The following is a 16714-nucleotide window of genomic DNA, read 5'->3' as shown; positions in this document are numbered from 1 at the left end:
GCCTGCACTCTCCCCTACTCCGATTTCACTACAGGGAATCCGATTGATAGATTACTCATAGATAGCAATCGTTGTCAATAGTCCTACTTGAAGAAAGAATTGACAACTTTTTATCTTTTTTTTCCAATAAGCATACGTCAAAACATAGTTTTGAAATGAAAAACAAACTAAATATTAACTAAAACGCCTCCATTAATGTACTTTTTATTTCAAGATCGACTTGTTACAATCTATCAAATAAAGAAAACATTTGAAGAAAATCAAGGAGACATTTTCCCTCAAATTATTATAAAATTCGAGTTCTGGGACACTTGGGAAAACGACAGCGTCATTTTAACCCCTCATTCGTTGTATCGGAACTATTTCGTGTATTTAGCACAATTTGATCCTAATAGTTTGCCTAAAGAACTAGACCACCAAACATGATTCATTTAACTAATAGAAACTTACAAGTCAGAATCGGAAATCAAAATTTTGAGCTTTTAGCCGTATACAATGTTTCTGCTATAAGTATAATGACTTTCGTGAAAAAGCCTATGACAAATATTTACAGACTTTTAACTATCTTCATTACCCATCCTCAATTCGTCGAATTCACCATTTTTCTAGCTTACAAACAGAACTCGATATTTCAAGTTCAACATCCAATCTACATTGCTTAAGTACCTTTCCTAACTATGATATTTGCTGTTAACAATAAATTTGTAGAGTTGCAAAAAATTCAACCATCATTCCCACTCCAGTATCTACCATGCTAGTAACACTCAAAGAGGTCCAAAGTGAAAAAATTTGTTTAATAAGTATTAACCCTCTCAGTCCATTGGAAATTCTTCCTCATTATTCTAGAAAATCCAAACGGTGTACCTCACAATATTTATTTTGACCTGCCAAAAATTGATTCTTGTCAAAACGATTCAATCACTAAGGAGTTGGAAACAATTAACAATTAAAAACAATAATGATATTCTCATACAAAAATTGCCTTGTACAAATTCAATTTTTTGAAAAATCATTTGTCACAACAAAATGCAACAGAGTAATCCCACAAGTAATACTCCATTTTGAATATTTAAACACTTGGACCGATGCAGTATTACCTTAATACCATCTTCCCCCTATTGGACATTTTTTTATAAATATATCCGAAGCTTTAAATGGCTCTAAAATCCCTTTGAATTTAGATCTGCTGTAAGACTGTTCCATTTTGGTGAGCGCCTAGACAAAGTAGAGTCTCTCGAGAGATCATTCACTGAAACTTCCACCGCAGAGACTAAACCCTGTATAATAATCCATTATACAGACTAAGAACGTGGATGCGAGGGTTCTACTCAAGTCACCATGGGAATGATGCACTGGGAATTCTTTCTAGCACTCATTGATATCAAAGAACACTTCCCAGTCAACTTGGGCGCTCTTCAGTAAAGTAATTCAGTTTACAGAAAAAACTTTTTTTCCCCTTAATTTTTTTTGCCAGCTCAATTTTTTTCTTCTTTCCCATCTCCCTTTCTGTTAATTCATCTATATCCAAATAAGTTTGTTACTTCGTTTTTTTTGAAGTGTTAAAAACAATGATTTTGTTCGTTGGTAAGGAAAAAGTTAAAATTGTTAACGTAGAAAGATGGTTTACGATTTGTTAAATAAAGTATACAGCCTGTATCAAAATAACTTATATGTTCCTAAGCACAGGTACAATTAAACATTATAACATTTATCCAAACGAGAGACACTGAATTTCTTTTTTGCTATTGCAGATTTAAATGTAACTATCCCCAATGAACTTGAACACCATGGATTAGAAGTCTCATACCCAAATATTTCTGATTTATTCATAAAATGGGAAACATTTTGAAAATATTATCTCAGCAACCACAGATTGACTCAACCCCAAAAATCAAATGCCCTGTTTGTTACCTGCCTTGCCGTCATTTCAAAAAATTGCACAAAAACCCAAATGGTCAACCTCCCCATTTTGCTGGCATCCCCTGTCGAAATTAGCTATTCAAATATTGGAACCAACCTAATTGCCCCATTTGCGTAACTCCCATTTATACAATCAGTAATTGCCATTATTTCCAGTGTGATTCTTGTCAAGAAATCAAAAAGTTATCCACTTGCCACAGCCACTTCAAAAACTTACACCCTAAAAAATCAATTGTTTGCAATGTATGACCTTCACAACTACAAAATGCACTTTATGTAAACAAACAATTAATCCTAACAATCCGTTGTAAAATCCTCGATTCAAAACTATGTTCGCAAACTATTAAAAATGTTTACTCCTACATTACTTGATTTTTTATTAATGGAAGTCATGATTATTGCAGCAGCTTTTTCTTTCGTTTTAACCGCTCTCCTCGTAGTTGTAAGTATCCCTTTCAACATTTTGATGTTCATAGTTATATTAGTAATAGACCAAACAATAAAATCCCAAAGTATTCAACAACCAACTCCTCCAGCCGTACCAGCTTAAACATAATCCCATCCAGTGACACTCGTTCAAAAATGAATACTACTGACAAAGAAACCAATACTGAAGAATCCAAACCAGTCTCATTAATTTGCCTGTGCTGCAAACGCGAAACGATTGTTTTCAAAAAATTACATGAAAACTTCCCAGACGAACTACCCCACGTGATGTGTCTGCTCTGTTATCAATATGTTATAAAAAATATGGGTTATGATTTTTGCCCTAAATGCTCTAGATTTAATGTTATCTTTTCAATCTTTAACTGGTTTCAATGTGATATTTTCAAACAAACCAGATTTCAATACTCGGTTGCAAAAACGTTTCATCACAGTGATCATAAGCCCGTCAACTTTTGTATATTTTGCGTAAATATTATAATTTATGCCCTCTTTGCGAAAAAATAATCACCTAATCTAAGATGCATCCAAAAACTTCCAAAATTTCAACTCCTTTCCTGTTTTTACTTTTAATCCACTCGATATCCCTAGTTCAATTCAGTTTTTACCAAGAACAAGTCACCTCTTTTACCCTAGTTCTACACTACTCATTAATATGACAAAATGCACCCCATAATATTGTTTATTCTTTTAATTGTTCTGCTGAGCGCATTGACAATATCATTTTTTATTAACTATTATCTACTTTCTGCAATTGGCCAAATTTTTTCCAGATACGGAAGATGACCGATCTAGACCTCACTACAAAAATATTTATTCTAATCTTAATTACCTTACTTGCCATATCGTTCCTCATTAATCTCATCCTACTTCAATTTCTCAAAGGTTTTCCTGTTTTTGTCAAAGAAAAACAGTCACTCAATAGGTCTCTCACAATCCCTACTTGAGAGTTTTTGTTGGCTCTATCCCAATAAGGACATTATTTGCCCAATATGTCCTCGCAAAACCGTAATTGTAGAAAAACTACACAAACAATTCCCCAAAGAAAATCCTCACAATGTATGTATTCCTTGCAGAAAGGCCCTTTTTGAAAGACACACAAACCCTTAATGTCCCATCTGTCTTCGACCTTGTCTTCCCGTCCTGATCACATCCTACTTTTGCTGCAATTTATGCAGAAAATGAAAACAGATTTAGGAGTAAAAAAACACCCACAATTTACCCAACATGAGGATCATCGATTCTGTCGAGTATGAATAAATAAACAGACAAGATGTCCCAATTGCAAAAATTTTTTAGACGACGTTGTCTAACAAACCAAAAACAACTCAAGTCCAAACGATCTCTTTTCACCTTTTTCACTATTTCCTCGGGAAGGGCTTACCTCAGCTTTCTCCAGCTTGCCCTCCTTAGCTTTTGAAATTGAAATTTTCAGCTCAGCAAGGTTGTCTCCCCAGCTGCACGGGTCGTTGCAGCCGTATTAGTGTGACACAAGACCCAAGACTCACACCTCCGGGCAGCGTAGAAAGACGTACTTGTCCCCCTCCTTCATTAAATAAACTTTGCAGTTAGCAAAACAGAAAAACTTTTCTACCAAACTTTAATAACAAATGCATTTAGCATTATAATTTTTAAAATAAAGCAGTTAGCAACAAAACCTTACAAAAACATTTTTACAATAAAAAACTTTTTTATATTATCAATACATTTGCAAACATGAAAAGAAGCCATAATGTGTGATATTGATGACACAGGCTAACCAAAATCAAAATCTTTTAGATCATTCACAAGGAAACACTCACAATGACTGCCAGACCCACACTCGCAAGCGTGGTAATCCCCAGTCAACATCAACAAATGACAACAAAACAGGAACAAACAAATCCATTCTTCTCAGCCTCCTATTTTCTCAAAGCCTCCATTTAAATCTCGGAACACACAACAAGTTACTACACCCATTGCACCTCCATCAACTTCCAGTCAATATGATCCGCAAAACAATTGGGTAGTCAATCGAAAGAGACCAGCTCTAGGAAATCATCGATCCGGTCACGCTGAAAAAGTCAAGAAAATGTCAAATATTGACGATCTGTTAACAGAAGATGATAGAAATAACATCCCTCATTGCCTAGACATACAGAAAACAAGAGAAGCGAGAATGAACACTGAAAACCACAGGTTTGTTACAAACCCCAAATATGGGCTAAAAACTGAGTATAATAAATTCGCCGTATCCGAAAGAGTTAAAGTGAGCAATACCATTACAGGAGAAGACCTCTTTAAGAAATCAAGCGAACTACCAATTCTAAGAGGATTAAAAACCGAAATCCGAGCACAAAAATGTATAATATTATGAACAATCAGCTGGACATTTACGCTAATGTACCATATGCGGCCATAACTGCTTTCCCTTCAACTAATGAACAGAACGAAATCACGAGAGAATCCTTAGGAAAATACTAGATTCAGACAAGAATTGTTCATCAAAGAGACGGAATTGCAGGAACTGCAAATAAAATTCGAAAGTCTGCAAATGAACAAAACAGAGAAAGGAAAAACAACAACCGATGACTACTGGAGAAGGCAGTACGTTCTAACAAAACAGTTACAGAAAACAGAAGAAAGCAACCTGAAGCAAATTAACAAAGCATTTGCTCAGAAGCATCTTGAAATCACGTCGGCTAACAAAAAGTTAGGAATGGCAAACAAGAAATTAGGTGAACAAATCAAACAATTGAACTGCAAGTTAGAAAAAGAAAAAAAGAAGAGTCAGAAACAAAAAAAGCTAAAAAAGTCACTGATCTCTAAGCACGAGAAGACCCCAGAGTCATACGATGACAGTCAAGATGATTAAGAAGTCCTTTTAATCGAAGACGATGACAGTCCGGTAACAAGCCCGGTCACTTTACCACCAGAATTCTTCAACTAACAAGGACACCGCCCTTTGCGATTTATTTTGTATCTCACCACTCCAGTTCCTTTATCGCCTTTTGCTATCGTTTTTATAGCACAACTTTATCGCCTTTTGCGATCATTTTTATAGCACAACATTATCGCCCTTTGCGATTGATTTTATATTACGACGCCATCAAACCTCGTAACTAACCAACTCCTGCAAACTTCGCAACCAACCTACATTGGCAACCTCCAACTCAATTGATTACAGCCCCAATCAATGGAAGCTTGAACAGAACAAAACTTGCCTGACCTTCATTTAAAACTATATGATGTAGATTAATTTATTAAATTTGTTTCTTACTAAAAATCGGAATGAGCTGTAGTATTACGAGAGCCGTTACAAATGAACGAATAATTAATCCCGCATTAGAGCGAACGTATTTAGGCGTTAATTAACCATTCTTTCGCTGCGCGCTAAACAATTTAACGCTCGTTAAGACTACCAGTACACAAGTATTTAAACAACTCAGTTCGACTTATTTAAATAACACAACTTTAGGCCTGGATCTCTTCGCTTATATCCAGGATAGAAAATGTACGTTGTTGTGCGTAGGCGGCCTGTAAAACCACACTTACTTTTTATTTAAATTACTTCTGCTTTTGACAGTTGCAATGCAGATCTTTTCCCCCAAGTCCAATAAAGATGAAGCAGATTGCTTCAGGGGAAAAGAAAATAGAGTCTCATAAAAAGCCCCCAAGAAAACCATAATTGTTGCGGTTTTAGAAGAGGGGGAAAGCAGAAAACAGGCGCCTACGATATCAATAATTGATGCTCTCAGCTTTTTGGATTTTTTTTATTTTTTGGAGTTTCAATAATTTTTCCGTGAGATAAAAAAGAGCTAATTCTCTTGCCTTCTCGGCCAATAGGAAAATTAAGAAGCACCTCACTATGAACGTGAGTTTGTGATTCGCTCCTTATCGGCCCAAACTGAGCTGAGATGAATTTGTAAATTCTCTCAGCGAAGTGGGACGGAATAAAATTAGAGAGACAGAAACTACAACCAGAGATCAGCAGCAGACAACTGCTTTCAATTTTTGATAACTAACTTTAAATTCTAAAAGAGATTGCAGATAACTTCCAACTAGAAAATATTCGACTAAAAAATAAACAACCTAACTAACAATTGCTTCATTAAATTTTATAAGTTTTTTTTCTGAACAAAACTACCACCCGACTAACCAGAAGAACCGATCGATCGCTATGCAGCTCATCTCGATATCACAACGACGCAACTGGTAATTAGTAAGCAGTAATTTTATAATTATTCTTTAAATTAAACACTTTCAGCCCCCCAACAATTTTAAATAGAGACATAGCACAGACAGGTCTTAGGCATATATCTTTGCCTTCGATTTGTTATATCTTTTGTCAAGTTAGACTGGCATACATAAAGAGATCCCGTATCGTGTGATCTGTAGCAGCCCAGCCTAATTTGATATTGATTACAGAAAGAATGGAGTTTCTACGAGATTTAAACAAGAAGACATGACGGCTGCTTACTTCGCTTACACGCATTGTTTGTTTTTTTTCCGTCTTTTTCAGCAAAAGTGTCATATGTTTCATTACCTCACTAACCTAAGAGATCTGTAGAACTTCTTGAGACTAAAACTGAAAACTCTTGGTATTGAAATTTTTAACCATGATGCCAAAGCTCCACTCTAGCTGCTCGATGTTCCTCATAATAATCTCAAAACTTATTCAAGAATTTGCTTAAAAAAGCATTCAGAAGTTGCTGTTTAACATTCTAGTTGAACTTATATTAGTTCGAGGACCTATGAATCGTTAGTTGTATATCGTCTAATTATCCTTTTTGGTACCAAAAGTTCGTGGAGAGGGTCGGAACATTAAGTGCAAACTCACATTAGCCAGCCTCATTTGCTAGATTATCTCTTGTCATTTAACCAAAATTCAGAGCCGTCTCTGGCAAAAAGGTCGTATGAAGAACCACTATTACGACAACACTTGACACAAACTTTGTAGTAGAGCGCGAAAGAAAACGGATGTCCTAGCTGTTTGCAATAATCGCGTCTTAAGCAGCTCATTGCATCGCATCAGAAAATAGCAGATTTTCCTCGTCATTTTGAGACTTAAATTATTTTTGTGCAACAGCTCGACGATTTCAGACTTTAGATCTCATCCTATGCTTTCAAATGCCCGGTTAAAAGCATGATACAATAGAACATTAATTCGGGGAAAATTTAGGAAAAATTATGATCATCATTGGTATAAACCATCTGTCGACTTGCAAGTTATTACGATTGGGATAAATCAATATATATATTTGAACCACTAGATCTGTATGGAAGAAGATTGAAGTATAAAACATCTGCGAGCAAGTTTCGTCAGCTGATGGCGATGTTGTTTCTGTAATAGGTGTACAGAGCACAAACGATGACAAAGAAAATGCAGAACAATATTGAGCTACAGGAAAGGCCACTCGAACTGGTTCTAGGTTGCGGCCTTTCAACTATTCTTTCGTTCACTATTTTTTTCCGACTTCCAGCTGCGTCGGCCGCTTCATTTCGCATTGTTCGAAGCTGTTCGTGAAGCGTTTTCAGATCTTTTTGAATCATATTCATCTGAAGTTGCATTGAGTTTTCAAAGCCCTGTTCTTTTATCGTCTCGCTGTACACAACTTCACGTGAAGGCTGTTTTACAGTCCTTGACAGGCCCGGTTTGCTTCCAAACTCATGAGTTTCTGAATCCATTGTAAGATCAACCAAAACAGGAAAACCCCCACAGCTCTCAATTGATGGCAAATTACCTTTCCTGTGCGTTTTAATCACGAAATTGTGCTCGTACTGATATTCGTCTAAGTTCGGATCCCAAAGAGTGTCTGAGTGATGTTTGTAGTTGAAGATTTTCGTATCACTCGGATCATTTTCGTCTTCGTCCATAAGAGCTGGTTGGTACACAACACCCATTTGTTCACGTGTAGCTCGGAGGTCACGTTGTCTTTGCTCGACTACCGTTTTCTGAAGGATTGCATCTTCTTCATCGCCTCGAAGCAAAGCCTCAGTTAATCCGCACCAAAGCCTCGAAGACTCGTTCTCTGCCAAATCGGACTGATGGACAATATGCTTTTCGAGTAGCTCCGACTTGTCAATTTTCCAGAACAATTTCTCCTTTTCTTTCGACTGGTTGTTTGCACTTTTAGTGTAAACTGCCGAGTTCCAATGACCTTCAGCCTGCAGCAGTTCTTGTTTGTTCTCGTCATACAGCCGAGCTCGGATCCTATGGAACTGGGACTCGCGACCCCAAGGACTCCAACGTGTCTTGTTTTCAATTTGACATGTATAGCCCGTTTGTTCACACTTCAACGTACAGGGTCCCTCGAAGTCGATTCGAAATTGACCAATGAAAATGTTAAGGACCATCAAGTCGGGAAAGGAGGCCGTGTAAACTTCTCCAAGATTCTCTAAAGTAGCTTCTAGGCGTCCGCGCACGTTCGTTCTCACATAGTAGCCGTGGAATCTAAAACAACAAATTGAAAATCTTTCCCATTTAGACCTCTTCGAGAGCCTCAAAAAGATAACTCTTAGTTCATAAGACGCAATCTGCTCATTTCCTCAAGATAACTTTTTAGAAAAAAATCTCGTATTAGAAACAAACGAAAAACTCTAAACCCTCTTCATATTCTAATTAATTGGCAATAGAGACTAAAGCATTTGTGCAGGAACGCAAAAATTGAGTCTCAGTTGAAATTGAGAAGTTGTTGTTCTACCTGATTTCGAACTCCATGAGCACTTTGATGTGGAACCCTTCTTGTTTGTTCACACAGTAAATGGCACTGGCGGGCGGATGGTGCGTGACCTCCTCTGCTATGAAGTGGGTTCTGCTCCCATTCGGGTGCTGGAAGTAACACCTGAACAGAAAACACAAAACATGGAGCAATTTTTTATTTTCCGCCCGCAAACAATTACCAAGCAAACTGATACGTATGTGATAAACCAGATATTGGTATACTAAGCTGGCAAAGTTCCTACTTCAGTGGATCTTAGGAGCAACATCATTGTCTGGTAGGGGTTCTGGAGATAGTAGGTTCGAGTCCTCTAAACTCATCTAATAACTCGAGTTCTTCAGCAGTATAGAGTTAGCTAATAACATAGTTGGGTTGCAATAGTTACATGCGTTTCAAGTGGTATAAATAAAATGTCTTGTTCACTCCTTAGATTCTTCAGAGAGTAAGATGAATACAAATTTTGGATCAAGGGTGGGAGAACATAGGTCTAACATGAATTACACGAACTCCGCTCAACTAGAATCACTAACATTTCTATTCCATTTCTTTTACGTTGCAACAGATGTCAAAATGGCATCGACATAATTTCTTTGCGGTCAACTGTTCCTAAAAACTGTTCATTAATGGGTTTTCAGTTCACAGAATGCAGTATATTTCTCAGGGAAGTAATTAGAAGTCATTATATAAATCGAAAGGTTCTTAGAGTCCAATCGATTGAATTGAATAAATATTAACTCTATGGCAAGGCAACATACAAGTTTTGAAAAACTTGACCGGTCAAAGAATTGTATGAATTCGAGGAAATATCAAGCATTAGTTCGAGACAATAGTACTAACGCACACAGTTTGTTAACTTTTATTTAGATGACGGGGTTTGATGAAACTCATGTTTGATTTTTACTTTAACCTATTTTCTTAAACCATAATTGACACTAACTGCAACTCAGGTTAAACTTTTACGGCAGTGCGATTCACATTCTTACACATTTTTCTGTCTGATTGATTGCTGAATATCAACACTTCACTTCCTAATTCGATATTTATGTTTGGTATTAGTCAGGGCCGCTATAAAGTCCGTTATATAATAATAAATACCAGGGCATATAAAAACTTTCCGGCTTTTAAAGTTTGCTGAACTCTGTCCCATCATAGCTCCGATAATGGGGTCTTTTACTGACGTTGCTATACACTCCTAGAATTGCCATACTTTCTAGTCTCGTTAATCAGGTATACGCTATAACGCAAAAGATCCTCAACTATTCAACTTTTTTCAAAAACAATTCATTCAGAACAATTTGCCAACCTTGATTTCTCGCCGAGCACAGAATTGTAATACTTCTTCATTTCACGTGTCGGGTGGAAGTTCTGAAGCCACAACATGAACTTTGCAAATATTTCCATCCTCTCTTTAGGCGTGGGAGCCTTGGACATATCTGCTATGAGATCCACGCGGTAAAACATGTCTTGCAGTTTATCCAAGAAAGATCTAGGGTAGTTCACGAAGGGAGGAATCACGATTCTGGAAAGAGGCTGGTTCGGTTTGATTTGTCGGGCGAGTCCTAGAAGGATGTCGAGTTTTCCATTGCCAATTTGGTTTCCGGCTGACTTGGAGAGGGCGTTGAGATGGGGGAGTGGTTCCTCTTGATCTTTCACATACATCGTTTCTTCGTGTATTTGCACCGAACACGCAGATGCGTCAATCTCCACCTAAATATGCTTATTTGTAAAACATAAATGGTTAATCTGGAATAATTTTCATATTGCACGCAATTTTCCTTTCGGAAAACCCCGATTAATCATTCAAAGGAACGCAAATATTTTGTTTAAGATGATAAAACATACCCGGCAGATTGACGGAAAATAGCCGCCGTTGATTCCAATAAGCATGACTGGGATTGAAAACATACCCGGCAGATTGCCGGAAAATAGCCGCCGTTGATTCCAATAAGCATGACTGGGATTGAAATAACAGAAGATATTGAAAAAAAAAAGATTTTCGTACAAAAACATTTTTTAAGTCCGATTTATTTTGATGGCATTTCGTAGTTGAACATACTTCTGTTTCTTAGAGAGAGGCTACAGAGGCTACTATCAATAACAATCAGCATTAGAGAGAGGTAACTAATACTTATAGGACCGACGTTCAAATAGCGGGCATCTAAAATTGGGCTTTATGGGTTTATCCCGTTTCTATTTCTGACTTCAATTTTTTATACTGACTGCTCATTTTGAATTGCTTTGCTGAGCAACTGATGTTCAAAATCACTTTTAGCAGAATGAGAGAAGAGAGAAACTAGCCTAGAGAAGTCAAAAAGATTTCACGCAAAATGTTGAAAAGGCGGCAAAATGAGGTAAAGCGAAACATTTTTTTATTCGACGAAGTAAAAAAAAATAGGAGCGCTATAATAGCCGGCTGAGAAGATGAGGGCGGCTATTAATAACAGAAGATATTGAAAACAAAAAAGATTTTCGTACAAAAACATTTTTTTAAGTCCGATTTATTTTGATGGCATTTCGTAGTTGAACATACTTCTGTTTCTTAGAGAGAGGCTACAGGGGCTACTATCAATAACAATAAGCATTAGAGAGAGGTAACTAATACTTATAGGACCGACGTTCAAATAGCGGGCATCTAAAATTGGGCTTTATGGGTTTATCCCGTTTCTATTTCTGACTTCAATTTTTTATACTGACTGTTCATTTTGAATTGCTTTGCTGAGCAACTGATGTTCAAAATCACTTTTAGCAGAATGAGAGAAGAGAGAAACTAGCCTAGAGAAGTCAAAAAGATTTCACGCAAAACGTTCAAAAGGCGGCAAAATGAGGTTAAGCGAAACATTTTTTTATTCGACGAAGTAAAAAAACATAGCAGGACAAGTCCTGACGTACAATTCAAAGAATTTTCATTGACTAAACAGAAAACTAGACCAAGAACGGACTATGAATAGATTGGGAAAACCATTTAGAAAAAAATCCGAACCAAAAAATCGAAAAAACCGTAAAAATCAAAGTGAAATTGCCGCATGTGAACAAAAAACCACTAGCGAGAAAGCGAATTTTTGTTCAAACCCCGTTTTCTCACTCTACTTTAAATTTAGATCGAAAAAATTTCACGCCGCAAAACCACTCGCTTTTTCGCTCCACTTCCTGTTTCGGCGTGACCAAAATCACTACTCCAATTTGACTTCAAAAATCATGAAAATGTGTGAACAGATCTTAAAAAAAAAAAAAGACAGCGCCCCAATACAATTCAAATTCTTTGAATTGTAAAAAAATAGGAGCGCTATAATAGCCGGCTGAGAAGATGAGGGCGGCTATTAAAAATAATCTTATAAGGGGCGCAAGTTTGTGATAGTCTTTTCAATAATGTCTCAAATCCAGAAAAAAGTCATCACAAAAATTAAAATAATGAATGACAAAACTTTATATCATAAACTTTATATCTGGTCAGAAATCGCTTAACGTCGTAATGCCCTAAATTCGAACACAAAACATTTTCTCAAAACATTCTAAACAGAAAAAAACCAGACCTCCTCCTGTTGATTAGTCGCAGGCATCGTATCCCTTCCTTCACCCCCACTGGGCTCCGTCTCCTCCTCTCCCGAACTTGACTGGGAAGGACTGGATCTGACAGAGTAGTCGTCTATGACAGCTGAGTCTGTCACAGGAGGAATGACGTCATAGAAGAACGAGGCACACATACTCTTCATCGCCTCCAACCACCTATATAGTCACAGCACGTTCAACAAAATATTGAATGCAGAACATTTTCAAATTCCTTTGTTACCACTCCAGTAGCCGCCTCTCTCCATACTATCTATACAAATACAATTTAACTCGCAAAAATCAGATTCCAAAAATCAACAGCCTATTTTCCAACACCCTGCAGTTTGCTGCAATTCAAATTAAATATACTTCAATGGCAGAATCAGTTAGCTTAACTTTCGAATTAGACAACATCACTTTCAATTGTAAAAAAAAGTATGACACAAAATGACCAAAATGGCGCAAGTAAGTTGATACGTCATCAACATAAGTCCTGACAGTCCTCGTTAAGTGATGATTAGTAGCATTACTTGAAAACGCAGTCAAGGCCACGCTGTACTTGTAACTTTCAGAGAATTTTCCTGTACTTATGTATATCAAGTTTATCAGTTCCAATAAACTTGATCTTTGGCCATATAGGAAGTCGTGAAAGTACATTTAAGACAGCAACATTACCGTCAGTCTGCTTGCTGCCGTACTAATATGTCACTGTGTTCTCGTGGCATTATTTGAAGGCCAACCAGCAGCTCCGGATGTTTTAAATTAACTTCTAAGAACAAATTTAGACTTTGTTAATATTGGCATTCGTTCTACGAACAAATACTGATAATGTGCTAAGCGATAGAGGGCCACATTGCCAATATCATCTCAAGCAAGTATCATGAATTAAAACACCCTCTCTGAAGAATGCTAAAAATTACACCATTTCATAACTGCAAAGAGCAGAGTTGTCGAGTTGTGAGCAGGCAAATAAAAATATTATTCTTTAACAGAGGAAAACAATAGCAGAACATGCACATAAACAACCCAACTTTCTCGCTGAGCAATTTTACACCACTCTAGTCCAAAATTAAAATATCTATCATTCTTTTTCTTACAACTCTCACAGCACCTGGCAACTCGGCGAATCGCCTTATTCGATTTTCTCTCAACCTTTTTAAAGACAAGTCTTCTTTCCAGATAAACTAGTTTTTGATTGACCTCATACGTTAGCCGTGTTTTGCAAGAATCTTACAAGATAGCATGCCGGTCTCGACTAGAGCACTTACTGTTTTCCGACATTCTCGTTGTCTGCCCGAATGATGACGGATGTCAGGGGAAGATTAAGACCCTTTAGATTTCCCACCGGCTGTAGCTTCTTGGGTCCTTTGTTAACCCACAGGCTCTTATTCAGACAATGAATGAGTTTGAAACAGAAACCCTCTCGCTGTGTCGGGCGCTCAATGATGTAAACTGAAGATAGAAGAATAGTTCCAACCCAACCTACTCGACGTTGCATGTTCTGGTTTTTGTACACTACTAAGAACCCTGGTTTCAGAACGCAGAAAAACTTGATCCACATTTTGTGAAATACTGCACATCTGAACTTTAGCCAACCGTTCAATTTGTCGAAATCGTTATTACGAATGTATTCTTGCACACGTTGCGAGTACTGCTTTTTCTCTTTTGTATAATGATCGCGTTGTTGACGTTCTTCTTCTGTCATCCAGGCCGAACTAGGTCTCAAACGCGAGAACCGCTTCCGACGTCCGTTGTTTCCAGATCTCCGTGACGTCGTTCCCTCGGTACGTGCAGTCGCCGAAGCGGTGCTACCCCCTCTAATAGGGAAATCGGGGGCGGTTGCGTCGCTCGGCATCGCCTGCTCGTCATCATGTTCGGCTGTGAATGTTATCAGCTCGTCAGTACAACTCGCACACGAACGCAGATTATCAGACATTCCTGAAATACAAGGAACAAATTTCAAGTAAATATATTTTAAGGCAAAAACCTTGCTAGGTAAAATAAATTTAGTCAAGATTTTATATGCACGCTATTTTAGCGGTGCGTTCTGGAGCCATGAAACTTCGTTTTGTCTTCAAAAATCGGTTTATATGAATGTTTTCTCAAGAGTTTCCGTGAATCGCATACTTAGAGACTAGTAAGGTGTAAGGCTCTAAGAGAGCCGCTAAGTCACTTCATGCCCACTGCGCTTTTCCTGTTTATCCCATTTTTGAGGACAAAAAGTCATGGCCAGACAAAAAACGATCAGACGAAAAGTTGGTAGCACGATAAATCGCATAAAAAGCCCAGCAAGACTAACATAATTGCTACAAACTTGGTATAAGAGTAAGAAAAAAGTTCAAACCGGAACAGCCTCAAAATCTAACATTTATGTCAAGTCTCTACAAAGACAATAGCTTTTCTGAGAAAAGGTAAGATTCGTAATTTTCTTCCTGAAGAGCACAAACTGACTTAGGATCAACCTTTGCGACAAATTTTCGATGAGTCAAAACAGAAACTATTTGAATTTGCGTTTTTGATTTAGTAAACAAGCAAACATTAGAAACTAGACCAACCTTTTTCTAAATTTAAAATTTCAACCCAAAATTCAAACAAAAATAAAGTCTGCTTTAGAAAGAAACGCGTATAACAAGATAACAAGCTTGCCAAATTCAAAATTCAGCGAAGAGCAAAATAATTTAATGTTGTCGCGTTTATAACAGGGAGCTTTAGAGCATCAAAGTCTGATCGAAGGTTAAAAGAAAACAAAATAAAATGTTTCACATTTGTCAAATTTGCTGACGCAAACATAGCATTATAGTAACAGTAATTCAGTAATATCTAAGGTCGCATAATTCTCTGCAGTCAAATTAAATTCAACTCCAAGATTAATCTCAGATCTGAGAGAATTCGAACCTCGCGCTTGAAAGAATTCGACAATTTAAGGAAACTAAATTAACGTAATATAATCTATCAAAAATGAACAGCGTATGACGTTTATTTCAACTTCAGTCAAATTCCTTTGAATGCAAAAATGCACCAGAAAATGCAAAGAAAATAAAATTAGGAAGCTACTTGTTAATACGGAAACAGCGAGCCATTTTTATTTAGTAGTGAGTAGAAGGAACGCGACACAAATTAACTCCTTTCCTATATGTCAGTATTTTACCCCCAGGAAAATTTCTCCACAACCCAATGTTGAAAATAACTTCCTTGTTCACGTATTCCCAGAGGCGCGAAAATGTTCATTGGTTTTTCATAAAATTAAACAAAGCACCAATTTGAACGCAAATTAGGAGTTCGAACACAGAACAGGGAATAAACTAGAATGCATTACTATCCTGACTAAACTGCTGCGTTCTCTGCATAGGCCCAAAGGGTAATACAAACTATTTTAAGAGAAAACGGGAAACGAAAATGTGAATATAATATTTTTAGAAACAACTTAATTATTGCAATGTGATTGTTCTTTTTATGAATATAAACAAGCTTTTTTTTCTATATAAAAACACACAATCAACAAAACAAACATAATTAGATACAGTACAGAAAGCAAAGACGCCAAAACATGATAAGCTTGAGCCTGCTTAATCAATAATTAAGCTTCTATGGTCTGACTAAGAGCTACAGTCAATAGCTCCAACTAATTCACTATAAACAGACGGGAAACACGGTTAAATTTGCAACCAGAGACTAACATGTGACTAAAAAGGGAACAATTTTCACGTTCGTTATCTCCGATTTTCACGTTATTTTCAGTTTAAACGACAGCAATCAATAAAAACGGATGGAGGCAAGTTTTTCGATTTCTCAAACCGCAATTAATCGCATTCCTGACTTACCTGACTTCTAAAAATAACTGTCATGAATTAAAATTTGGGATATATAATTGGTTAAACTTAACTTGAAAATTGGCTTAATTCTTTTTCATTATCAGAGTCACGATCTAGCCCGCAGCAAAAATTAAACCATTGAAATATTTACAAGACAAGGCCATGAGATAACAATTCTAAAAAAACAGTAAAAGGTTAGCCTTTAAAAACAAAACAATTAAGATCAAGAACGCAACTGTGAAGCTTTTCTCACGTCATGAGATAGATTAAAACAAGAAGAATATTTTCCAT

General features: G+C 36.9%; 2 protein-coding genes across 8 annotated transcripts in view; both read right to left on the bottom strand.

Annotated features, from left to right (window-relative positions):
- The window catches only part of LOC142354723 (vinculin-like), a 290445-nt gene that overhangs the window by 268128 nt on the left and 5603 nt on the right, over positions 1–16714 (bottom strand). The gene's annotated exons all lie outside the window — the stretch shown is intronic.
- LOC142354724 (oxysterol-binding protein-related protein 8-like) overlaps positions 7494–16714 on the bottom strand; it is a 43998-nt gene continuing 34777 nt past the window's right edge. For 4 of the 5 annotated variants that reach the window (XM_075407102.1, XM_075407105.1, XM_075407101.1 and 1 more), the window contains exons 2-6: positions 13880–14549; positions 12596–12788; positions 10369–10772; positions 9048–9188; positions 7494–8797 (exon numbers count right to left, since the gene is read on the bottom strand). In XM_075407102.1, coding sequence (XP_075263217.1) covers positions 7666–8797; positions 9048–9188; positions 10369–10772; positions 12596–12788; positions 13880–14549 — 2540 coding nt within the window. In that variant the 3' untranslated portion in view covers positions 7494–7665. Of the gene's footprint in view, positions 8798–9047; positions 9189–10368; positions 10773–12595; positions 12789–13879; positions 14550–15166; positions 16044–16714 lie in introns of those variants that run through there. The other variant, XM_075407104.1, reaches the window with a different exon arrangement.

This window comes from Convolutriloba macropyga, chromosome 15 (genome assembly GCF_964194025.1).
Source record: "Convolutriloba macropyga chromosome 15, txConMacr16.3, whole genome shotgun sequence".
NCBI classification, from domain to species: Eukaryota; Metazoa; Xenacoelomorpha; order Acoela; family Convolutidae; genus Convolutriloba; species Convolutriloba macropyga.
Note: the sequence above shows the minus strand (reverse complement) of the source record. Positions and strands in the feature narration are given on the sequence as shown.